We start from the raw sequence: 25,105 nt of genomic DNA on the forward strand, positions 1-25,105 counted from the left end.
AAACTATCACTCAGTCTAATTTGCTTTGGAAATAATTATGCAGTCAGTTTGGCATTAATGCATTTAAATCAATTCCTGAACTTGGAAATGGAAGCATCTTCTCACTGGGATTTCTGCAGTAGTTGTTATCCTAGAGCTCTCCAAGACAATTTGCAAAATATGCAGAAAAACACCAATGTGGTGTTAGCTATCGAGTCAGGAATGAAACATGATACTGACAAGCAGAACATATTTTGGGTTCTCTATTCCAGAAAGCCTCCCTTTGTGTCTGTAACAAAGATTTCCAGTGACTAAATATCTCTTTAATTCACATAAGGAGGCTAATTTCAATTCATCTTAGAGCTATATTTTAATAGGTTCCAATGAAACCAAGATGGCAGTCATCCGGACCTGCCTGCACAAGGAAGGAAACATATTCTAAAGAGACCTGCTACTCTCTAGCACTAAGATTCTAAGCTAACTCCTGTGTTTCTACAAGCTTCCATCAAAAACCTGCCACGAATTTCATTTTGTATCAGGAATGTATAATAGTAGGAAGCATATAAATGCTGAATTTAGAGTATGGAGTGAATTATTTCAGTACTAAAAGATATTTTCAAGAGTTAAATCTAACCCAAATGATGCTTTAATTACCAACATATTGAACTGGATTTTGATAGCTAAAATTCTAGGGTGATGACAAAAAAAAAAAGAAAAGAAAAGAAAAGAAAATTGCAACGTGCTGAATTAAACTTTAAAAATCTTTACTTTTATTCAGTAAATTGGAAGTGTTTTGATTTTACACCTACTAAATATTATTTTCTCCAGTCATAATGTCTTAGTAGTGATTATTCCATGGATTACATACTAAAAACATCATGTTCAATAGCTCACAGGGCCGGCACTGTGGCATAGCGGGTAAAGCCACTGCCTGCAGTGCCAGCATCCCATATGGGTGCTGGTTCAAGCCCCAGCTGCTCCACTTCCTATCCAGCTCTCTGCTGTGGCCTGGGAAAGCAGTAGAAGATGGCCCAAGTCCTTGGGCCCCTGCACCCGTGTGGGAGACCTGGAGGAAGCTCCTGTCTCCTGGCTTTGGATCAGCGCAGCTCCGGTGTTGTGGCCAACTGGGGAGTGAACCAGCGGAAGGAAGACCTCTCTCCCTCTCTCTCTCTGTAACTCTGACTTTCAAATAAATTTTTTAAAAGATAAAAAATATATAGATCATATTACATAACAAAAAAGTTTTTCTAAGATCATAGTAGATGTTCTGGACCAGCTTATAGGGTGGTTAAGCCTTTATATTTTTTTAAGATTTTATATATTTATTTGAGAGGTAGAGTTATAGACAGAGAGAAAGTTCTTCCTTCCATTGGTTCACTCCCCAGATGGCCGGAGCTGAGCTGATCCAAAGCCAGGAGCCAGGTGCTTCTTCCTGGTCTCCCACGTGGGTGCAGGGGCCCAAGGACTTGGGCCATCTTCTACTGCTTTCCCAGGCCACAGCAGAGAGCTGGATTGGAAGAGGAGCAGCCAGGACTAGAACCAGTGCCCATATGGGATGCCGGTGCTGCAGGCAGAGGATTAACCTACTGCGCCATGGTGCCGGCCCGGGTGGTTAATCCTTTAAGATCATGTGGTAAAACCTTATTCATTTGATAAAGGACAGAGTGAATTAAAATTCACTTTTTAAATTAAACACACATACCCTAATTTTTGTTGCTTTTCAGAAAAAATATACAATGAGATAAATATGGATTGCATATTCTCAACTAATGACCATTTTTAATTATTGTAAGTCAATGTCATAAATGATCAGTAATATCAAAGTTTTTGAAAATAGATATTTTCAAGGTCCCATGTCCATATTTGGTTTAGGGCTAGTTAACTAAATAAATTATTCATTTGGATGCAAGTGCACTTCAGTTAATTCACAGAAAAGAGTTTTATGCATAATATGCATTTGCCATGGACTTCTTGCATACCCTTCATATGTGCTACTAATTTTTCCTTCATTCTCTTTTATTTGTATGTTTGCAAAGAGTATATAAAATATACTCATAAGTATCCATGAATCTATAGCTAACCACCACTAGAAATAGTGCTTTATCCATAGCAGCCAAAGTAAATTTGACAAGTAAATCCTTCTAGGGACAGATCCTGTGAATATAAACTTGAGATGAGAACCCGCTAAAAGGATCATAACCCATCACTCTGAAGTGTTAGTTGCTAAGGCAACAATAGACTTCTGCAGAGTTTATCAGATTGGAGCGTGTGACTTAGAGGGAAGAATCCAGAAATAAGATCAATAATTCCAGCACAAGTGCTTTTTAGCATTTAAATAACATTGTAATGAGAAAGCTACTCTTTTCACTGGCTTTCTATTTTCACTTCATGGAGAGACCATTTCTACCCAGGCCTTTCTTACAGATGACTGACCTTCTGTGCCATTTGATGCTAAATACCACATCACAAATGCATCACTGATGTGAGAAGGCCTGAGATGGATCTGTGAACTGAATGTGACCATGAAAACTAGAACCAATTCCTGGCTTAACAGAGACGACAGAAGTCTTGTTTATAATGTGATTTTGTTTCTGTCTGTTTTTTTAATACACTCATTTGCTAATGCACTATCAGTAATCACATCAATGAAAATTTTAGTATTTTATAACCACCAAAATCTTTATTTTGTGTTTTAGTGGTAAAAGACAATTACATAGCCTTCTTTTTATTAAAAAAAGATTTATTTATTTATTTGAATGGCAGAGTTACAGAGAGGCAGAAAGAGAGAGAGAGAGTCTTCCATTCGCTGGTTCACTCCCCAGACGACCGCAACAGTTGGAGCTGTGCCTATCCGAAGCCAGGAGCCTCCTCCAGTTCTCCTACACAGGTGCAGGAGTCCAAGCACTTGGGCCATCTACCACTGCTTTCCTAGACCACAGCAGAGAGCTGGATTGGAAGTAGAGCAGCCAGGACACGAACCGGCACCCATATGGGATGCCGGCACTGCAGGCAGTGGCTTTACCTGCTATGCCATGATGCCGGCCCCAACATAGTCTTCTTGATTGAGAACAGCACTGTCAGCTCATGTCCTCTTTCTGTCTCAGACCTTAGGATAGCATCCCTAAGGTCTATGGAAGATGCTATTTTGTTAAGGAAGGAGAAATGGTTAAAGTGCTTAAGTTTTCTATGTTTTCTTAAAGATCTCACATTGAATATCCCATTTCTGCTATATTCAACCTATGGCATGATTATTGTGAACTGTTCATATATTAATATGATGATATCTTGTGAATAAGATTTTAGTTATTAAGACTAGAAGATAGAGGCCAGTGTTGTGGTACAGTGGGTTAAGCCACACTTGTGGTACAGGTACCCAGCTGCTCCACTTCTGATCTGGTGCCCTGCTAATACACCTGGGAAAGCAACAGAAGATGGCCCAAGTACTTGAGCCCCTGTCACCCACATGGGAGGACATTTGGGGAGTGAACCATTAGATAGAATCTCTCTGTTTCCCACTCTCTCTCTCTCTCTCTCTCTCTCTCTCTGTGTGTCTCTTGCTCTTTGTTGCTCTGCTTGTCAAATAAATAAATAAAACTTTAAAAAAAATACTGAAAGGCAAACCAGTAATAAATGGTGAAATATTTATTTGGTGGTATGATGGTTAGCATTATTATAAAATCTAAAGATGTTTTCTTATCTTTATATGTGTTGAAATTTTTCTACCTCCTGTAAGAGACAATAATAATGTTTTATTTAAGTTACTATGCTATGTGTATTAGACAACCAATTTTTAGACTTGTAATTTCAAAAAAGAGGAGCAACCCACTATAAAATAGTAGTAATATGTTCAATATACAAAAAAAGGAAAACTCAGAAAAATCTTATCAACATGTAACCAAGCCTCTTTGATTTTCTTCATTTGGAGTGATGCAGTCATTTGAATTGACACATCAGCCACTTAAACAATTTGCTTCAAGATTGAAGAGTTGGGGCTGGTGTTCTGGCGTAGCAGTAAAGCCGTTATCTGCGATGCCAGCATTCCATATGGGGCGCCAGTTCGAGTCCCAGCTGCTCCACTTCTGATCTAGGTCTCTGCTAATGGCCTGGGAAAGGCTCAGAAGGTGGTCCAACTATTTGGATCCCTTGCCATCCACATGAGAGACCCGGAAGAAGCTCCTTTCTCCTGGTTTTAACTTGGCCCAATACTGGCCTTTGCAACCATCTGGGGAAGGAACCAACAGATGGAAGATCTTTCTCTCTCATTGCCTCTCCCTCCATCTCCGTAGATTTGAAAATTTTGTTTCAAAAACAAATAAATCTTTTTTAAAAAAAAAGATTGTTAATGTTGCTTAATATAACTACATGCCAAAAATTTAAAAATCGGTGTTTGTATTCTTTATCATTTTATTTTGTTTTATGTTTTGGTTTGAGAGCCTTGCAATAGTATTCAAAGTTCCCCAATGCAGGTCAGACATGTGCACTTAAGACTCCGCTGAGGATGCCCTCATCTTGTATTGGAGTAACTGGACTCCAGTCCCAGCTCCACTTCTGATTCTAGCTCCCTGTGAATGCGCACACTGAGAGGCAGCAGATGGCGGCTTAAGTACCTGGATCCACGACATCCACTGGGAGACCCCCATGGAGTTTCTGACTCCAGGTTCTGCTCCCATCTGCCCCCACCCTCGCCACTGCAGATATTTAGGGAAGGAACCAAAGGCTGCAAGATCTCTGGAAAACTTCTCTCTGTCTCTCTGTCTTTCAAACTTGAATAAAATTCCCCAAAGTAAGATATTGATTTCCTTACAATTCCTTCCTTTCTCAAAGGTAGCTGCACAGTGAGATCCCCAGGAAAGCTTTCAAAACTGTTGATACCTGAGTGCCACCCCAAGAGATTCTCAAGTAATTTGAATGGAAGCCTGTGTGCTGGGTCTTACAATAGCCTAACCAGGTGATTATAATGTGCGCCAGACTTGACATCCACTACCCTACTGGATGTCAATCTGATATTCTCATTACAGCCTACCACTGGGCTGCCACCCAACTTTTGCACTCATCCTGTTTTCTGAAGCCATGGTCTGCCTTTCTCTCTCTTCCACAGATGTGTCTGTCAAGTCTTGAATGTCACTTAGAAAAAAAAAATCATTGCTCACCGGAGTCCATTTATTCTACAATTTCTGCCAACATGTGCCTTTTTATTATACACATTAGAAGGAAGGACAATCACTTTTAGGAGTGTTTATTTTTTGTTGAAAGATACCAGTGGGATTGAAAGTCAAGTCAGCTTCCAATTGCACAGTTTAAACAAGGAAGTTTTACCTATTTCAGGATTACAAAGCATCTCATGGATTTAGAAAGATTCATACTATTGACAAAGTCCATGATGCAACATAAGCAATAAAGGGGCTAAATTATTTATTTTACATATCTACAACACATACTTTCATATTTTCTGCTCAACCACAAATCACAGAGGCAAATATTTAAGTACATGAAAAAGCTTCAAAACATTAAAAAAAAAAAAAGAAAATTAACATTTTGAAAAAAATCACAGGTAGAAAGCTCAATTAAATAATAACATTGACAAATAAATAGTTAATCAGCTTTACTTATTAGCTGCTGCCAAGCATTTCTGGCATTCCACTCCAAGCAAGAGTCAGCATGCGGGGTACAACGTCCTACTGGGAGACTGGAAAAAGCTACAGGGCTTGTTTTCAAAAGTGAAAATGTCAGGAGCTCTTTCACTCGCATTTTACATAGGGAAGATCATGGGCGGGCCACCGGACCTGTCTGAAATGCAACTGTGGATAGTTCATGGCTACCATATTTCTTTTCTTTTTTTGTTTCTTCTGTTGTGAAGGTTGTTTTGGGGGATGGGGATGGGCTAGGGAGTGGAAGGTACCTGAAAGACTCTTCTGTCTTACAGATCCCTGCATAGGATCAACAACTTTTAAGAGCAGGAGGCGTGGAATTGAATTGCAAATTGCTCTGATTGGTCGTGACCTCATGAAAAACTTAAAAAGGAAAAAAATAAAATAAAAACTCTCCTTCCCACCCCCACCCTCATTCACCTCCCCCAAGAAGCTCCTGATACTCAGGGCAGCTCACTGGGTGCGATCAAAGTAGAAAGCGTCAACTTTCAAGTGAGACACAGCAATGGCAGGCTCCAGTCTCTCGCAAAGCAAACCCAGTCTGCAAAGCAGAGGGTCGGTGACCCCCGGTCAGTCCCGGTCCGAGAGCGGGCGCCCTAACTCAGGCTGTGCTTGCCGGCCTTGCTGGCTCGTTTCCGCTCCCTGGGGTGCGGGGCGGGCTTGGCCGGGGACACGCTCTCGAAGTTGTGGCTGGACTCGTTGTGCTGCCGGGTGTACCGCTTGCACTTGCAGGCGGTGACCACGGTGACTTTGTAGGTGCGCGTGCTGCCGTCCTGACACTGCAGCTGGATCCTCTGCGTGCGCGTCTTGTCGTTGACGCAGCGCCACTCCTGCGCGCTCCTCCTGCTCCAGAACTTGGTGCCGTAGCCTCCCCCGATCCAGTTGGGGAGCACGGGTAGCGGCAAGCACTCGCCGGCACACACGAGCTCCTTCAGCGGGCTGATGCTGGTGCACTGGCCGTCGGAGATGTACTTGGTGGACCGCAGCTCCCGGCAGCCCACTTGAACCCGAGCTGCGGAAGACGGAGAGACAAGGCATCAGAGAAGAGGACCCAGGACGGAAAGAACATCTGAGCCCTGGCGAGTTACCAGGTAGCGAGAGGACGCCGGCTCTGCCTGCAAGCTCACAGAGACCCTGTCGTGAGAGTTACTTGGCTGTGAGTGACTTGTGCCGCACAGGGGCCTGATATTTTTTGGGTGTTTCCATAGCTGACTGCTTATTAGAGTGTTTGAAAAATCCCACTTTCTGAGTCTGGCTCCCGCAGTCAAGATTTAGCGGCTCTTAACATTTGTGTGCAAACATTCATTCTTCAACCAGTTTAGAACAGTATCCTGTAATGTTCACTCTCTGATGGGTCCTATTGGTTCATGTCTGCAAGTGCTTTTAATTAGCTTTTTAAAAACTCTGTTGAGAAAACGTGGGAAGTGTTTCAATGCTGCCTACAACGCATGTGCACTCTGTAGGATTTTATTGCAATTATAGCGTTCAGCTGCAGAAGATCATACATATGTGTACAACATCTGACATCTTGCATATCAAACTTAATAACCGCATTTCAAACATAAATTCCCAAGCTGTGTTTTAAAAATACAAATTGAAAATGTTTGAAATGCAAAATGCCACCACAACTCAGCATTTAAAGAATATAAAAGCCCCTAAATCAGGAACGTATGGTTACCATAACAACTTGGCTACATTTCCATGAATTTTATGGGAGGAAAAAAACAGTGCCTTAACATGTCTGATTTACAACTGCAAAAGGAACTACGGTGTTCATTTCCTGAATATTGGCCATGGCAAACGTTTTATTTTAGTTATTTAGATTTGATAAGTATGTTCCCTAATTGGCTGGGTTTTATTACATGCCTAATATAATTAAAGCAAAAAAATTAATCTTGAAAATATTTGCAGTTTTCCTTACCCTTGCTTTGTTATCTAAACTTGAACAGAATTGCCCAGAACAAGCTTGAAAATGCATCAAGGCTTATTAACCAGTATGACAAAAGAATGTTTTAAAGTATAGTCAAATGTAAAAAGTCAAGGAAGGGCATTGCAATGGTTTTACATAGAATACTAAAGCTACCTCAAGGCAGACACTGAATCAGGAGTTTAAGTTCATCTCTCTACACCAGAATTTCTGAGATACATGTATGTTCACACACACATGCATATAAATCTAAAGGTGTGTGATGAAAATCAAAGGGAGAACTGTTTGCTGGACAGAGTGGTGGGCTTGCCTCACTCGGATTCCAGCTCACCTCACAGCTGCCTGGGGAATGCACCTGGAAGCAGCCGGAGATGACTTTGACCTGTCTAGTTTTTGTTCCTGTGCACACAGAGAGCCAGTTTTTTTTTTTTTTTTTCCAGTGACAGTTCACTGCCAGTGAATCCCACTACGTTGCTCCGGAATCTAATAACAATCAGATAAGTTCCTATGTGCTTGAAAACAACCATCTTGGTGAAAAGTTCAAACACGCTGACTGTCTTGGAAAGACAGTAGCCGCTGTGTCAGCTTTGACTTCTCAGAGGTCAAGACTCCTTGGGGTGGTTGAATGGAGCTGGGAGGAGGGGCAGAATATTTGTGCAAGATTTCCTGTGCGCTGTGCTGTTTCCCCCTGATTATAAGCATGCAAACTCTCCTCTAGGAAAGGAATGAAACAAAAGCTAGAAGACATTTGAATCCCCCTAACTAGTGGTTAATTAGTGTGCCAAGTCAGCAGACAGAAAAGGAAAAAAAAAATGCACCCGGCACAAAACATTACTGTATGTTATTCCAAATCCCTTAAGTGATAAGAATGTCCCCAGTAGTTCACAACAACACATAATTACTTAAATTTTGGCCTATTCATAAGAAATTATTTTAGAAAGATATGATTCCCCCATGTGTTTCAGTTTTATTCCCTTTTACACTGAGCATAATCAAAACTTTCAACTCTTTTTCATTAGACACACTTCAGAAATCCATGAGAACATCTTTTTCTCCAAAAGCTTCCTTTTCCCTCTGCGTGGTTTCTTAGGCATACTTTTGGTTAGTTACCTTGATCCACTTAATCAGAATAGCACAGGTCTTGAAACAAACTGACCAAACAATGCAGAACAATGCTTTTAAAATTTCTCATTGTCCCTGGTCCTAGAGAAGCAACAGTTTCATTCCTGGAAATGCTTTCTTTGTGGATGTCTGAAAAACTTCAGTCTGCGCTTGGATTGGCAAAGCACTGTTTCAGTTACATTAACTCTAACATCACCACCCTGGCAAGAACGCCACCCTACACGTGCGACAGATTACTCGCAGACTGTTGAACAAAACATGTACGGTTCAGGTTAGTTAGCAATGGAACAATTGGACAGGAATGTGAGCTGATGCCGCCAAACAAGAAGAGAGAAGAATCTGTACAAAGAGAAGGCACTTACTGTTTCGATCCAGTCCCGTGTGACTGAGATGCCTGCCTCCGTTCCTGGCTTGATTCAGCGTGCTGCTGCTGTTGGGGTGTGCTGGGACAGGCTTCACCACATGTGGATATAGGATTTCGGTGGCATCATTTTTAAAAGCCAAGCAGCTTTTCATGAGGATGCACGCGAGGGGAATGAGGGACAAATGAATGGCAGGAGGAAGCATGGTGAGCAGAGGTTTGCTTGGGCTGGAGAGCCGGCCAATTCCTCCGCGGCTGCTGCATGCGCTGGAAATGTGCAGTCCCTCCTCCAGGTTGCCTTTATATAGTCACAGAGGTTTGGCGTGCATTCAGGTGTAAAGTTGTGGAGAGCTGCGGAGTGCAAACACAGAGAAGGGGTGGGATTCCTGTGTGACCCTGCAGAACACTTTTACCAATGGAAAAAGAAGACAGCAGGAAAGGAGGAGCTTGCTAACACACAGATCGCCTGAAATTGCCAGACTTGGGTTTCACTCCTGGGTGAAGCGGAGCAGGCAGGCGCATTCTATGGCAACTCCGGACTCGCCCTGTGCCGCTTCCCAGGCTGCATCTAGTTCACGTTCCGGTTGGATTTGAATGAGAATCTACTGCCTACTGCCGTGCCTTCGGAGAGACTGGCTTTCCCACAGTTGTCCCGTGCTCCCCTCCCGTAGTGGGTTCCTGGGGGCAGGGAGGGAGTTCATCCCGGATACCAGGAGGGATCCACGTGAGTTTAAAGAGGGGAGGACTTGCATGAAGCACCCAGTTAGTCTAACATATTTTCATTCTCGAGAAGCAAGCCAGCGATTGCTTTACTTTAAAGGATGAGGCGCAAAGCGAAAATCTGCCCCCTGGACACACTTAAATAATGCAGCTTTGATCTGTGAGAACCACTGCGCTGCGAGGCAAGTTACTGCCAGGGGTTCTGGGTGGGGGGATGATAGGCGGAGCTCTGTCTACACTAAAGTCACTGGTATCGATTTTCCTCTTAGAAATGTGCCACAAGCATTCACATCCATAGCATCGTTTTACATGAAAGAAAGTCGTTTGTGACAGGTGAACGTTCAGCCAAGTCAAAATAATTTTACTCGAGTTTTTTACTTGCTGCAGAACATATTTGCTCGTTGTTACCCAATATTTTGTTCCTGACTGCCTTTGACGCTGCCCCTGAAATAAGAAACAGAGTATTTTTCTAAACTAGTTCATGCACTCACCTGGAACAGATGTTCCATTAATTAACACGGGCCACCCATCCCTGTCCCTCCACACCTCCCCAAATCATGAATTTCCATCTGATTCCTGGGACATTCCCACTAGGATAATGTGATTCCATTGAATCACTTTTCCAGTTACAAATCAATTTTATCCTTTGTGTGGCTACTAAAAAGACCTTATAGCATGGGTGGTTTTTTTTTTTCTGACTTGATAAGCATTTGCCTGTTGTAACAGCTATCTATCTTTCATCTATCCACCTGTCATTTATCTATCTATATATCCACCATCTAGGTAAATTTATCTACCACCTATATTGCTAACTAGCGCTCTCTCTCTCTCTCTCTCTCTCTCTCTCTCTCTGCCAGTCCATCTATATGGATTTCTTCACAGTGACACTGCTGACACTTTGGGACAGTTTTTTGTGTTGGAGGCAGGGAGGTTGTTCTGTATGTGGAGCAGCATCCCGGCTTCTACCCACTAGATCCCAGTAACACCATCACTCATACAACAACAGCAAAATAGCTTCAAATATTGCCAAGTGACTCCTAGGAAGGAAAACCAACCCTGATTGAGAAACGTAGATCCCTTACGTCACTATAAAAAGAAAGTAAAAATAAATACAGGACTACTTTTGGGGGTGGGTATTTGGCACAGTGGTTAAGACCTCACTTATGCTGCCCACATCCCACACCAGAATGCTTGAGTTTCAATCTCAGCTCCACTTCTGACTCCCGGTTGCTGCTTTAATGTGCTCATAGGAAACAGCAGATGATGGTGCAAATACGGGGTTCCTGCCGCCGGTGTGGGAGACCCAAACTGGGCTCCTGACTCCAACCTGGTCAAACCTTATCTGTTGTAGACATTTGGAGGGCAATTGAGCAGATGGAAAATCCAAACAAATAAATAAAAGTTTAACAATAAAATTTAATGATTTAAGAAGACTAATAATAGTAATGATTTATCAGGATTTTTTTTAAGAGAAAATGATTCTATAGCTTTGTTTTAAAACAATGACTGCCTTTCTGTTAGAGATATATGCTGAAATATATGTAGATGAAATGATACGGTGTCTAGAATAACATGGGAGAGGGTGGGTAAGGGTGTGGGTGCAGAAGGACTGGTTGGTGGTTGTTGGGCAGGATGACAGGTATTCTGTTCTGTTTCCTTCTGTGTATGTCTAAAATTCTACATAATACAAAATTTACAGTCCAGAGTCACACAATCAACTTAATGTATAAGTACTTCCTAATAACAATCAGATCTCTCCTGAGGTTGCAAGCATTTATTGTAACATCCTTCCTGGAAAATAATCTATCAGTTAAATTTGTGCAACTAGAATCTCTATTGGACATTCTTCTAAGATGTCAAGTCTTGTTATTATCTGTGAGTTGGATGTTAATTACACAAAGTAGGTGAATATTGGCCATTGACCTGTAGACTCAAGGCCTATGAGAAGTAAAAGGATCAAAATAATCTAACCTATTCCCCACAAATTTTATCTTTTCTGTGTCAGGAGCAGGAGATATTTTAAGATGAATTTCATTACCAGGTTTGGCTAATCAGAATTACCAAATAACCATAATTGTTCTGCATCCTTGCTTCTGTAGGCTCAGCCTCAGGATATCACCTTCAAAAGAAGCAAAATTAGGGGAAAAGGCAATGTCATTGGTGAATGCATGCAAGAAAAAATGTGAGCTTTTAGCTCCAATATATCTTGGAGCTTTAGCAAAACCACTTTAGTAAAATAAAAATAATCATAAATTTAATGTTCAACAGTTATTCTGATCAGTTTAAAGCAACCCCACATCGTCATACTCTGATAAGATTTTGGGTGCAGGTGCTTAATATCATAATTCTTGGAGCATCCTTCCCTCATCCTGTTCTTCCTTAGCTGATACACATTTTTCCTTGAAGCCTCAATTTAGATGACACAAGAACTAGGAAAACATCTCTTGTCCTCTACCTCTTCAAATGTCAGTTCAGCATCCCATGCATGGGTACCTAAGTAACTGGTGCTTGATGATTTTGGCAAGCCTCATGCTGGAAGAGTCATGTGAAATACATGACTACGCAGATTCTTTAAGAAATACAGAAATACACCATTTAACATAAAAAAGGCTTGGCTAACATTTGTGGCACCCAGCAACCCTGTCCTCATGCTTTTCACATTTTTGCAGCAAGCCCTTTTCCTTGACTGTGGGCTGAACTTAGAGACTAATTCCCAATGCATGGATGATGCTCATGTGATGAGATGTGACTTCTATGACTCGAGTTCTATCCTGCTCTAACTCTTTTGTTTGACTGAAGCCACCTACCATGATGGGAGCCCATGTGGCAATTAACTGATGTCTGCAGCCAACAAGGGCCTGAAGCCATCAGACAATCATTCATATGACCAGAATTCTAGCAACAACCACATGAGTGAGCACGGGAGCAAATTTCTCTCACAGTTAATGCTGCATAGGAAACTCCAGCCCTGGCCTACACTCTCACTGAGGCAGGGTACCCACAGGAACTGTGAGCAGCTTGGTGTTTTAACTAAGTGTTGGGCTAATTTACTATATAGCCATAGATAACAAAACAATATCATTTGCATAAAAATGAAACTATAGTAATGAAGCCATTTTGTGAGTTATACTAGGGCCTTATTCTGATCTGGCTGAAAAGCCCATGAGAGCACTTCAGGCATAGAAAGCTAAGACACTGTGGGGAAAAAAAAAAAATCCTATATGAGGGACTTCTCAGTGAGTGAGACCCTAGTGGAAAGAAGGGGCCATCAAAGAAGGAGGTACTTGTTCTCTGAAGGGAGAAGAGAACTTCCACTTTGCTTGTCTAAATAATGACAGAGATTGTGGATTCAAAAGGCTTCCATAGCCTTGGCAGCTCATGTCAAGAGCCTCGGGTGGTCACTGACGTCATACATAAAAGTGCTGTTAAATTAACAACAGGAGTCACTGTGCACTAACTTCCCATGCAGGACCTCTGTCCTCAATGAGTTGCATTATGAGAGTTAACTGTAAAACTTATTCTCTGACAGTGTTTTATATTTTGAGTGTATGTGTGCAAATTGATAAAACCTTGACTTAGTATAGAGCTGGTCTTCTGTGTATAAAGTTAATTGAAAATGAATCTTAATGGAGAATGGGACTGGGAATGAGAGAAGGAGGAAGAGGTGGGGTGTGAGTGGGGGTGGGAGGGTGGGTATAGTGGGAAGAATCTCTATATTCCTAAAGTTGTACTTATGAAATTTGTACTCATTAAATAAAAGAATTCTAAAAAAAAATACTTGGGCCTTGAGACCATCAGATGTGATTGTGCAGCATTCACTCTCTTTTTTTAAGGTTTATTTATTTATTTGAAAGGCAGAGTTATAGACAGAGAGAGGGAGAGACAAAGAGAAAGGTCTTCTATCTGCTGGTTCACTTCCCAGATGGCCTCAACAGCTGGGGCTGGTCCAGGCTGAAGCCAGGAGTCAGGAGCTTCTTCTGGGTCTCCCACATGGGTACAAGGACCCAAGCACTTGAGCCATTTTTCACTGTTTTCTCAGGCCATAAGCAGAGAGCTGGATTGGGAAAAGGAGCAGCTGGGACACAAACCAGCACCCTTATGGGATGACCGTTGCCAGGGAGAGGCTTAACCTACTCGGCCACAGGACCAGCCCTGCAACATTCTCTCTTCAGGGAGCTTTGAGAACCATTTTCCAGTCCACAGTAGACTCAGTGTACCACTATTTAGAATCTAACCTTGGAATTAGAATTATTACTACTGGTCTCATATGCAAAAGCTGGAAGGTAATTTTAGTGTTCCAAATAGCATTGTTTATCATATGATTCCTGGAACTAGAATCAGAAATCTGCATTTGTATCTTATTTCCACCCTTCACAATCTGTATGAACTTGAATGTATTTCCTAAAGCTTTTAAAAAATATTTATTTATTTATTATTTGAAAGGCAGAGTGGCAGAGAGCGAGAGTGAGAGAGAGAGAGAGAGAGAGAGAAAAGAGAGAGAGATCTTCCATCTGCTGGTCACTCCTCAGATTGCTTCAACAGCCAGAGCAGGGCCAAACTGAAACCAGGAGCCCAGAACTTAATCTAGGTTTCCCATGTGGGTGACAGGGGCTCAGGTACTTGGGACTATCATCTGTTGCCCTCGCGGGAGCATCAACAAGAAACTACATCCAAAGCAGAAGAGCAAAGCCTCAAAGCAGTGTTCTGATATGGGATGTCCAGTTGCAAGCAGCTGCTTAACCCACTGCCCCGTAATTTCCTAAAATTTCCAGCCCCAATCTCTTAAAACTCTGTTAAGTTAGTTCTTGCATTTTCATAACATGACCAGCTTCACCTACCTCACAGAGGAACAACAACAACAAAAAAATCTAGTGGCCGGCACCACGGCTCAATAGGTTAATCCTCTGCCTAGTGGCGCCGGCACACTGGGTTCTAGTCCCGGTCGGGGCACCTGATTCTGTCCCGGTTGCCCCTCTTCCAGGCCAGCTCTCTGCTATGGCCCGGGAGTGCAGTGGAGGATGGCCCAAGTGCTTGGGTCCTGCACCCCATGGGAGACCAGGATAAGCACCTGGCTCCTGCCTTAGGATCAGCGCGGTGCGCTGGCCGCGGTGGCCATTGGAGGGTGAACCAACGACAAAAGGAAGACCTTTCTCTCTCTCTGTCTCTCTCTCACTGTCCACTCTGCCTGTCAAAAAAACATTAATTAATTAAAAAAATAGCATAAAAATCTAGTATAAAATGGAAAAAAATAGCCATTGAATGTGAATCTAAGAGTACTGTTTCCCATTAGAGTCTTCAGGTGAAGCACTAAATAAGAAAAATTACCCTGGAAGAACAGAAAGTTGAGAGAAGAAATTGGTCAGTCTGGCAAAGAGGTAAATGAAGAAAGCAATAATGGCTAAAAATAAAAATCACCTCAACATTATTTTTGTCTTTGACAGACAGGAAGAATCAGAAAAAAAATGAACAAAAAAATTTCAGTGAACACAAGAATGAACTATTCAAGATTACTCCCTAATGTTTAAGGGGAACAAAAATAAAAGGTAGGGGCTGGCACTATGGTGTAGCGGGTTAAGCCACCACCTGCAGTGCAGACATCCCATATGGGCGCTGGTTCGAGTCCTGGCTGCTCCACTTCCAATCCGGCTCTTTGCTATGTTCTGGGAAAGCAGTAGAAGATGGCCAAGTCCTTGGGCCCCTGCACCTACCTGGGAGACTTGGAGGAAGTTCCTGGTTCCTGGGTTTGGATCGGGAAAGCTCCGGCTGGTGCAGCCAATTGGAGGGTGAACCAGAGAATGGAAGACCTCTCTCTCTCTCTGCCTCTCCTCTCTCTGTGTAACTCTGCCTTTCAAATAAATAAGTAAATCTTTTTTTTTTTAAAAAAAGGTAAATTTATTTTGGAGGCAAAAAAATTGAAATCCACACATAGTTTTTTCTTGGAATTCTCTTGAACTTTTTGAATACCTTTTAGGGTGATGGAACAGAGACATAAGCTTCAGCCATTCTTGTTCATTGCCCAAAAGATAGATAAACATTGGAATATATTCCTTGCCCTTGAATCTCAATTGGGTCTCACACCCTATTACCTTTACACCCCACCCCCTGCATTCTTTCCCAGGTTCCCAAGGTCCCACACAGCCACCTGAAAGACCAGTTCCAGGAACTCACCTCCACCTGCTGCACCCTACCCCCTCCTCCATCCCTAGCCCTCCTAAAATATAAAAAGGCCCACCCCTGGGGCTGGGGCTTTCTACCTCGAGTTCCATCAATGTGCACTCCAGTAGTTGGTCACCCGCCTCTACGAATTTATTTTCCCTGAATGAATTTGGCCTGGCTGTAGATTTACATACTGCTTCCTATTCTGTGCCTCTTTTCCTAACACATGGATTGCAAAATTTTTTGCACCAAAAGAAACTTGTCTTCTCATTCCAGTTTTCCATGGACTTTTTTTTTTTAATTAGAAAAGCACAGAGAGACACACTGAGATAGAAACAGACTGACACACAGAGACATAGAGAGAGCACACCCATCTGCTGATTCACTCCCCAAATGCCTGCAATGCCAGGTAGGAAGCCAGGAACATCATCCAGTCTCCCTTGTGAGTGCAGGAACCCAATCACTTGCACCTTTGCTGCTTCCTCCCAAGACTTAGACTGGCAAGAAGGTGGAATCAGGAGCTAGACCTGGGTGTTCCACTCAGACACTGTCACGTGGGACACAACCATCTCAACTGGCATCCTAACTACTAGCTACGCACCCACCCAATCCCAGCCTGTATCTGCTGCACCGTGGATTTAAACTGTTTTCAGAATGTTCTAGTTAATAGGCTAGAACTTGTTAAATGGAAACGTGATTAACCATGAAGATAAATCCCAACAACCTTCTACAGACCCTCCTCTATCCAAATCCTTAGAGGGTGCATATTTGGTGCAATGGTTAAGACATCACCTGAGAAGACCAGGCCCCATGTCTGAGTGCGTGGGTCCCCAGTTCCAGCTTCCTGCTGATAAGCAGGATGGTACCAGCAGTTGATGGTTCAAGTGCTTGGGTCCCTGCCACTCACATGGGAGACATGGATTGAGTTCCTGGTTCCCAGACGTTTGGGGAGTGGTACAGAGAATGGGAGGACTCTCTCTCTTTGTGTGTGTGTGTGTGTGTGTGTGTGTGGTAGGGAGAGGTAGAGGTGTGTCTCTGCCTCTTAAATAAAATAAATAATTAAACATTTTTAAAATCCTTACAGAGAGAACAAAAAATTCAATCATTTCATATTAACAAGTATTTAGCCCAGGACTGTCAAAAATGGCCTAGTTACGGAAGGTAAACCTCAGGGCTGACATTATGGCATAATGGATTAAGCTGCTACCTGCAGTACCAGCATCCCATATGAGTGATGATTTGAGACCTGATGGCTCCACTTCCAATCAAGCTCCCTGCTAATGCACCTAGGAAAGCAGTGGAAGATGGCCCAAGTCATTGCACCCATGTGGAAAACCCAGATGAAGCTCCTGGCTCCTGGCTTCCATTGCAGCCATTTGGGGAGTGAACCAGAGAAATAAAGGATCTCTCTCTTTTTATGTCTCCCTTTCTCTCTCTCTAATTCTGCCTTTCAAATAAATTAAATAAATCTTAGAAAAAAAAAAGAAAAGCAATAAAACACAGACCCCCTACCATTTTCTTCCCTCTTACTAATGGAATCTAATCTCTCTGGACAATTTTCTTTCCTCTTCCTTTACCTCCTTTATGAGCTGTCTCATAATTTATCTTGTTTAGGTGCTTTTTAAATTTTTTTTAAAATTGCTTTATTTTCATTTATTTGAAAGGCAAAGAGACAGAGATCATCCATCCACTGGTTGACTCTCCCAAATGCATGCAAATAGCCATGGCTGGGTCAGGCCAAAGCCAGGAGCCCAGAACTCAATCCAGGTTTCCCATGTGGGTAGCAGGGCCCAAGTACTTGAGCCAACACCTGCTACCTCCAAAGATATGCATTAGCAGGAAGATGGAATTGGAAGTGGAGCTGAAACTTGAACCTAGGCACTGGGATATGGGATGCAGGCATTCCAAGAAGTGTCTTAGCCACTGTGGGAAACACTCGTGCTCTTTGATTTTATCTGTGGTAAAAAAGTTTCTTTCATTTTTAAAATTTTTTTAAAAGAACAAGTTACATGACTTTTAGCTATCTTTTGTGATTCTTTTTTTTTAAAGATATATTAATTCCTGGCCGGCACTGTGGCTCACTAGGCTAATCCTCCGCCTTGCGGCACCAGCACACCGGGTTCTAGTCCCAGTCGGGGCACCTGATTCTGTCCCGGTTGCCCCTCTTCCAGGCCAGCTCTCTGCTGTGGCCAGGGAGTGCAGTGGAGGATGGCCCAAGTGCTTCGGCCCTGCACCCCATGAGAGACCAGGAGAAGTACCTGGCTCCTGCCATCGGATCAGCGCGGCGGCCATTGGAGGGTGAACCAACGGCAAAGGAAGACCTTTCTCTCTCTCTCTCACTGTCCACTCTGCCTGTCAAAAAAAAAATAATAAAATAAAATAATAAAATAAAAAAAGAAACCATTCTAAAGATATATTAATTCATTTGAAAGTTACACAGAGAGAGAAAGAGAGGCAGAGAGAGAGAGAGAGGGAGAGAGAGATGTCTTCCATCTGCTGGTTCACTCTCCAAATGGCTGCAACGGCCAGAAGTGTACCAATCTGAAGGCAGGAGCCAAGAGCTTCTTCCAGATCTCCCATGTGGGTGCAGGGGCCCAAGAACTTGGGCCATCTTATACTGCTTTCCCAGGCCATAGCAGAGAGCTGGATCGGAAGTGGCGCAGTCAGAACTTGAACAGGTGCCCATATGGGATGCTGGTGCCGCAGACAGAGGCTTAGCCTACTATGCCACAGTGCTGGCCCCCGAATGTTTCTTTTAATGTACACTGTCCCAACATGGAATAACATTAATTCTGACAACTCAAGACAGGTTTCTCATACTCTGCACAATTGACATTTGGGCTGGATATCCCTTTGTTGTGGGGCTACCCGGTGCATTGTAGGATGTTTAGCAGCAACCTGGGCTCTACCTATGAGATGCCAGAAGGATTTCTACCATGTAGAAGTCGCTCATGTAAGTGCCAGGGAGTAGGTTAGGATTTCAGCTTCCCTCTGACTGTTCAAATGAGGAACAGCAGTAGGGTATCGTTTTTATTGTCATCTACCACCTTGCTCAGAAGAAATTGACTCCTCCTCCTGTGCATCCAGCCCTCATAGTCTCTGAACAAAACCTGACCATACTGGCAGCCATGTTGAATATCCTCCCCTACTGGTAGGTGGGGACTGGAATTAGCTTTGTCCCACTAGCCTGATGGTTGTTCTAAAACAGCATTTGTTAGAAATACAAATTCTGGGGCTGCCTGAGTCCTGAGTGAACCCTTGGGAGTGGAACTCAGGAATCTGGATTTCAACAAGCTCCCCAAGTGACTCTGGTGCATGCTCAAGTCACTGGTGAATTGTGTTAGGACACACATGTGTCCTCATGGCTTATCCTGGCCCTGCGGCCCCAAGAACAGTTTCTTATTCTGTTTAACTGGGTGCTTGTTCTAGATCCTTCCAGTTTGCCCTCTTGTGGAAGCCCTGACTTGCAGGTAAGCCCACTTAACCAAAACCTAATCCCATTTCCTTATGCTGTCTTTATGTCTTCCTAGGGACTTGATACTCTCAGTGTTCCTTAGTCACTGACTATGGCTTTTTTCTACAGAAAGGAGCACCTAGAACCACAAGATTACTACCTACAGTGACACCAACCCTCATGAGACATTTTGACAGCCATATCTGATTTTCTGAGATCACTATGGACCCAGCTGTAGAGAAAATACTTTGATCATTGAGGTTTTCATTGTTGTCCACCAGCCTTAGGGACATCACACAGTCAAAGCAGGCTCTGAGTCCTGGCAACAGGGCAGTGTTGCTTCACTCTTTCCTGAGATGTCTCTTATTCGAGTACCAGCAGGCTTCACAGCTAAGCCTAAGTTGGGTATGATCTTGCCCTGTGAGCACAGGTGTGGCTTTGGAGACTCCAGAGTTTGAAATTGCCTGGTATGTCAGAAACCTGGACAGCAAACAGAATTTAGTAGAGAATTTGGCTCAACAATGCTCTAGTCTTTACAGTGAGATAAAATTGTTGCACAGACTTCTAATTTCTTTTTTTTTTTTAATATTTATATTATTTATTTCAAAGACAGAGTTACAGAGAGAGGTAGAGACAGGGAGAGAGGTCTTCCATCCAATGGTTCACTCCCCAGATGGCCGCAACAGCCGGAGCTGCGCCGATCCGAAGCCAGGAGCCAGGAGCTTCTTCCAGGTCTCCCATGTGGGTGCAGGGGCCCAAGGACTTGGGTCATCTTCTGCTGCTTTCCCAGGCCACAGCAGAGAGCTGGATGGGAAGTGGAACAGCCGGGACTCGAACCAGCGCCCATATGGAATGTCATTGCTTCAGGCAAGGGCATTAACCCACTACACCACAGCGCCGGCCCCCAGACTTCTAATTTCAATTTTGTTCTTTTTCAATGAAATAGCTTGCCTTTGAGTTACGCACAAGTGGAAGCTCTGGTGTAGGGAATCCCACAGCAATGCCATAGCTGGAGTGAAGGGGATAGGATAGAAAAGGGAATAAGTTGATTCCAATACATTGATTGGAAATGTATATGGGAGCAGATCATTGACTATAATCCTGCTTTGCAAATTTTAGAGGCTTGGGTTTTATTATATAGACAATGGAGAGCCGTTGAGGGATGTATTCAATATGTAGATGCGTGTGCTTATTTTTATTTCCAGAAAATGAAAACATCCTGTAACTTCCACCCAGGTCAAAAGACGAATCACTTCGAGCACTTGGAAGTTCACCTCCAATTGTTACCAACTACTTTCTTCATTCCCCCATAAATAATACACTCTCCTGACTTCCAACACCAGCGATGATTATTTGTGAGTTCTTGAACTTGATATAAATAACTTTGCTTAGTTGTTATGCAATAATGCATTGCATGAAGACCCACAATTCACTGGTCTACTTGATTGAGATGCCAGGGTTTAACTATTCTCAATAGCACTATTATGAACACTCTTGTACGAGTCTTTTGATGCACATGGACACAAATATTTGTCTACATCTATATATATATATATGTAAAGATATAGTTGGATATAGATAGATATCTCTGACAAAATATATAGTTGTGAAATTGATGAGATGTAAGATGTGTGTATGTTCAACTTTAGTAGCTAATACTAAAGATTTTAAAATGACTTTATTCGTTGACATTTCCATTAGCCATGACAAATGTGAAACGGAGACAAGCTCAGCCCTGTGCTTCAGGACACAGAATCCAGCTGCCATGTGTCAAACAGTCTAGGAGTGACCATAGAATGCAGAACTGGAGGACTGCTTTGCTCAAACACTGTGAAAAAAGATTCTGAACTTCAAACACAGAAAGGCTAGGACAGGTCAGCCAATGATTGGAAAGAAAGACAAAAATGAACATGGGTTTTATTGCAATGAGTTTGCCACCAGAATATAGGTGTTGTGAAAACCACCACTAAATAAAAGCCAAAATGGGAAAGGAAAACACTCACATCAGCATTGTCATCATTGGACACATAGATTCGGGCAAGTCCACCACCACTGGCCATCTGATCTGCAAATGTGCTGGCACCCACAGAAGAACCATTGAGAAATTTGAGAAGGAGGCTGCCAAAATGGGCAAGGCCTCCTTCAAGTAAGCCTGGGTCTTGGATAAACTGGAAGCTGACCGTGAGTGTGGTATCACCATCGACATCCCCCTGTAGATCATCTCCCTGTGGTTTCTCTGACTATCCTCCCTGTAGACCAGCAAGTGTTATGTGACTCTCATTGATGCCCCAGCACACAGAGACTTAATCAAAAACATGATTACAGGCACATTTCAGGCTACCTGTGCCGTTCTCATTGCTGCTGGTGGTGTCAGGGAATTTGAAGCTGGTATCTCCAAGAATGGGCAAACCCGTGAGCTTGTGGCTTACACACCAGGTGTGAAACAACTAATGTTTATGTTAACAAGATGGCCTTCACTGGGACACTCTACAACCAGAAGGAATATGAGGAAATTATGAAGAAGGTCAGGACCTACATTAAGAAAACTGGCTACGACGCTGACACGGTAGCACTTGTGCCAATCGCTGGTTGGAATGGTGATAACATAATGGAGCCAAATGCTAATGTGCCATGGTTCAAGGGATGGAAAGTCACCCACAAATATGGCAATGTCATGCTTGAAGCTCTGGATTGTCTCCTCCCACCGACTAACCCAACTGATAAGCCTTTGCATCTGCCCCTACAAGATGTCTACAAAATTGGTGCTATTGGTACTGTCTGTGTGGGCCGAGTGGAGACTGGTGTTCTCAAACCTGGCATGGTGGTAACTTTTGCTCCAGTCAACATCACAACTGAAGTCAGATCTGTTGAAATGCACCATGAAACTTTGAGTGAGGCTCTCCCTGGGGATAACATGGGCTTCAATGTCAAGAATGTGTTTTGTCAAAGATGTTTGTCATGGCAACGCTGCTGGTGACAGCAAAAATGACCCACCTGGCTTCTATCCAGGTCAAATCAGTGCTGGGTACGCCCCTGTACTGGATTGTCACACAGCTCACATTGCTTACAAGTTTGCTGAGCTGAAGGAAAAGGTTGATCTTCATTCTGGAAAGAAACTGGAAGATGGCCCTACATTCTTGAAATCTGGCAATGCTGCCACTGTTGATATGGTTCCCAGCAAGCCCATGTGTGTTGAGAGCTTCTCTGACTATCCACCTCTGGGTCATTTTGCTGTCCATGATATGAGACAGACAGTTGCTGTGGGTGACATCAAAGCAGTGGACAAGAAGGCTGCTGGAGTGGCAAGGTCAACAAATCTTCCCAGAAAGCTCAGGAGGCTAAATAAATATTATCCCTAATACCTGCCCCAGTCTTAATCAGTGGTGGAAGAATGGTCTCAGAACTTTTTGTCTCAATTGCAAAATAGTAAAAGACTGGTTAATGATAACAAAGCATTGTAAAACCTTCGGAAGGAAAGGAGAATGTTTTGTGGACAATTTTTTTTGGTCTGTGCCTGTTTTAAATTATTAGTTTTTAAAATCAGTGCTAATTTTTAATGGAAACACCTTGACCAAAGATCTGTCACAGAATTTTGAGACCCATTAAAACCAGGTTTAATGAGGGAAAAGAAAGTAAAAATTGAGTTTTCAATGTAGCTGTGTGGGAGACAGTGGTGTCAGGAGAACCAGAGACCTCGTGAGTATAGACTGAGTTAGGATGAGGTTAGGGTGTGGGTGGGAATCTAAGAGTAAGTGGCAGAAAGACAACTGGAAGTGGAATTTAAAAAATTCCTCCAGGTATTAACAGCAATTCCATTAAGGTGCTTTTCCACAGCATTATTATCACAGATGCTGGTTTAGAAACCTACCATCAAATAATACTGGTTTAAGACTTGTTTATATATACACAATCACCTAATCATGCCCCTAGAGTTTTCATTAAACTCTCCCCATCAGTAATTTCCAAGTAGGGTGAACTATAGATACAGTAGTTTAGGTTCATAAGATGCATGCCTTATGTTTTATATGAAACCATAAATTATAAATATCTCTTAGATACCTTTTCATTGACTGTATAGCTAGTGGCTTGGTACAAGTTTCTGTCACCATTTGCCTGACCCACTGTCAAAACTTCTTAACTAATGCACTCTACACAATACATCCAAAGTCTTTCAAAAATGCATATCTTGGGGCAGGCTACTGCTTAGGATGCCTGAATCCCACATCAGAGTGCCAGGGACTCCGTTCTGCCTCGGCTTCCCATCCAGCACCTGCTAATGTGTGTTAGAGACAGCAGCATATGACTGCTTGAGTACCTGAGTCCCTGACACCCACATGGGAGACCCACATGGCGTTCATGGCCCAGCCCTGGCTGTTGTGAATATTAGGGAAGGAACAGTGGGTGGAAGATCTCTCTCTCTCTCTCTCTCTCCTCTCTCTCATTCTCTATCTTTCAAATAAACAAAAAGGAATAAACATTAGAAAATTAACTACAGGGCTGGCACTGTGGTGTAGCACATAAAGCCGCTGCCTGCAGTGCCAGCATCCCATATGGATGCTGGTTTGAGACCTGATTGTTCCACTTCCCATCCAGCTCTCTGCTATGGCCTGGGAAAGCAGTAGAAAATGGCCCAAGTCCTTGGGCCCCTGGACCCATGTGGAAGACCCCGAAGAGGCTCCTAGTTCCTGGCTTCAGATCAGCACAGCTCCGGCTGTTGTGGCCATCTGAGAAGTGAACCAGTGGATGGAAGACCTCTCTCTCTCTCTCTCTCTCTGTAACTCTGCCTTCCAAATAAATAAATAAATCTTTTTTTAAAAAAATAAAATTAATTAACTATGAATAAAAAGTTAATTAAAGTACATATCTGAACATCTCACTTAAAAATCTGTTGCTCCCTTTATTTTCATAATAAACAAACACCTCCATGAGTCAACCATCCTCATTTCTTTTTTTTAATTAATTAATTTTAGGCTGGCGCCATAGCTCACTAGGCTAATCCTCCGCCTAGCGGCGCCGGCACACCGGGTTCTAGTCCCGGTTGGGGCGCCGGATTCTGTCCCGGTTGCCCCTCTTCCAGGCCAGCCCTCTGCTGTGGCCAGGGAGTGCAGTGGAGGATGGCCCAGGTGCTTGGGCCCTGCACCCCATGGGAGACCAGGAAAAGCACCTGGCTCCTGGCTCCTGCCATCGGAACAGCGCGGTGCGCCAGCCGCAACGCGCTGGCCGCGGCGGCCATTGGAGGGTGAACCAACGGCAAAGGAAGACCTTTCTCTCTGTCTCTCTCTCTCACTGTCCACTCTGCCTGTCAAAAAAAAAAAAAAAGAAATTAATTAATTTATTTATTTATTTGAAAGTCAGAGTGACACAGAGTGAGAAGGAGAGGCAGAGAGAGAGAGAGAGAGAGAGAGAGAGAGAGGTCTTCCATCCACTGGTTCATTCCCTAATTTGTCACAACGACTGGAGCTGCGCTGATCCAAAGCCAGGAGCAGGAGCTTCCTCCAGGTCTCCCACTGTGGTTGCAGGGGCCTGAGCACTTGGGCCATCTTCCACTGCTTTCCCAGGCCATAGCAGAGAGCTGGATTGGAAGTGGAGCAGCCGGGTCTCCAACCAGCACCCATATGGGATGCCGGCGCTGCAGGCAGCAGCTTTTTCCGCTATACCACAGTGCCAGCCCCCACCCTCATTTCTTACTATTCCTTCCTTATGATTTCTGCCTCAGGGTAGTTTCTCAGACTCACTTT

The 25,105-nt window shown here is 43.2% G+C and overlaps 1 protein-coding gene and 1 pseudogene across 2 annotated transcripts; one reads left to right on the top strand and one right to left on the bottom strand.

The window, feature by feature from the left end:
• Nucleotides 1-5,134: 5,134 nt before the first annotated feature.
• Nucleotides 5,135-9,583, bottom strand: SOSTDC1 (sclerostin domain containing 1). The gene is made up of 2 exons (XM_070059583.2): nucleotides 9,039-9,583; nucleotides 5,135-6,639 (listed from the first exon to the last, which is right to left on the bottom strand). Exons 1-2 carry the CDS (start codon nucleotides 9,241-9,243, stop codon nucleotides 6,224-6,226), a joined length of 621 nt encoding a protein of 206 aa, XP_069915684.2. The 5' UTR covers nucleotides 9,244-9,583; the 3' UTR covers nucleotides 5,135-6,223.
• Nucleotides 9,584-20,578: 10,995 nt separating this feature from the next.
• On the top strand, nucleotides 20,579-24,658 carry LOC100338779 (elongation factor 1-alpha 1 pseudogene; annotated as a pseudogene). Its single transcript, XR_016222435.1, has 2 exons — nucleotides 20,579-20,722; nucleotides 21,069-24,658. The product of XR_016222435.1 is annotated as an elongation factor 1-alpha 1 pseudogene (transcript).
• The last annotated feature ends 447 nt before the right edge of the window (nucleotides 24,659-25,105 follow it).

This window comes from Oryctolagus cuniculus, chromosome 16, assembly GCF_051225735.1.
Source record: "Oryctolagus cuniculus isolate XC-2025 breed Fujian yellow rabbit chromosome 16, ASM5122573v1, whole genome shotgun sequence".
NCBI classification, from domain to species: Eukaryota; Metazoa; Chordata; class Mammalia; order Lagomorpha; family Leporidae; genus Oryctolagus; species Oryctolagus cuniculus.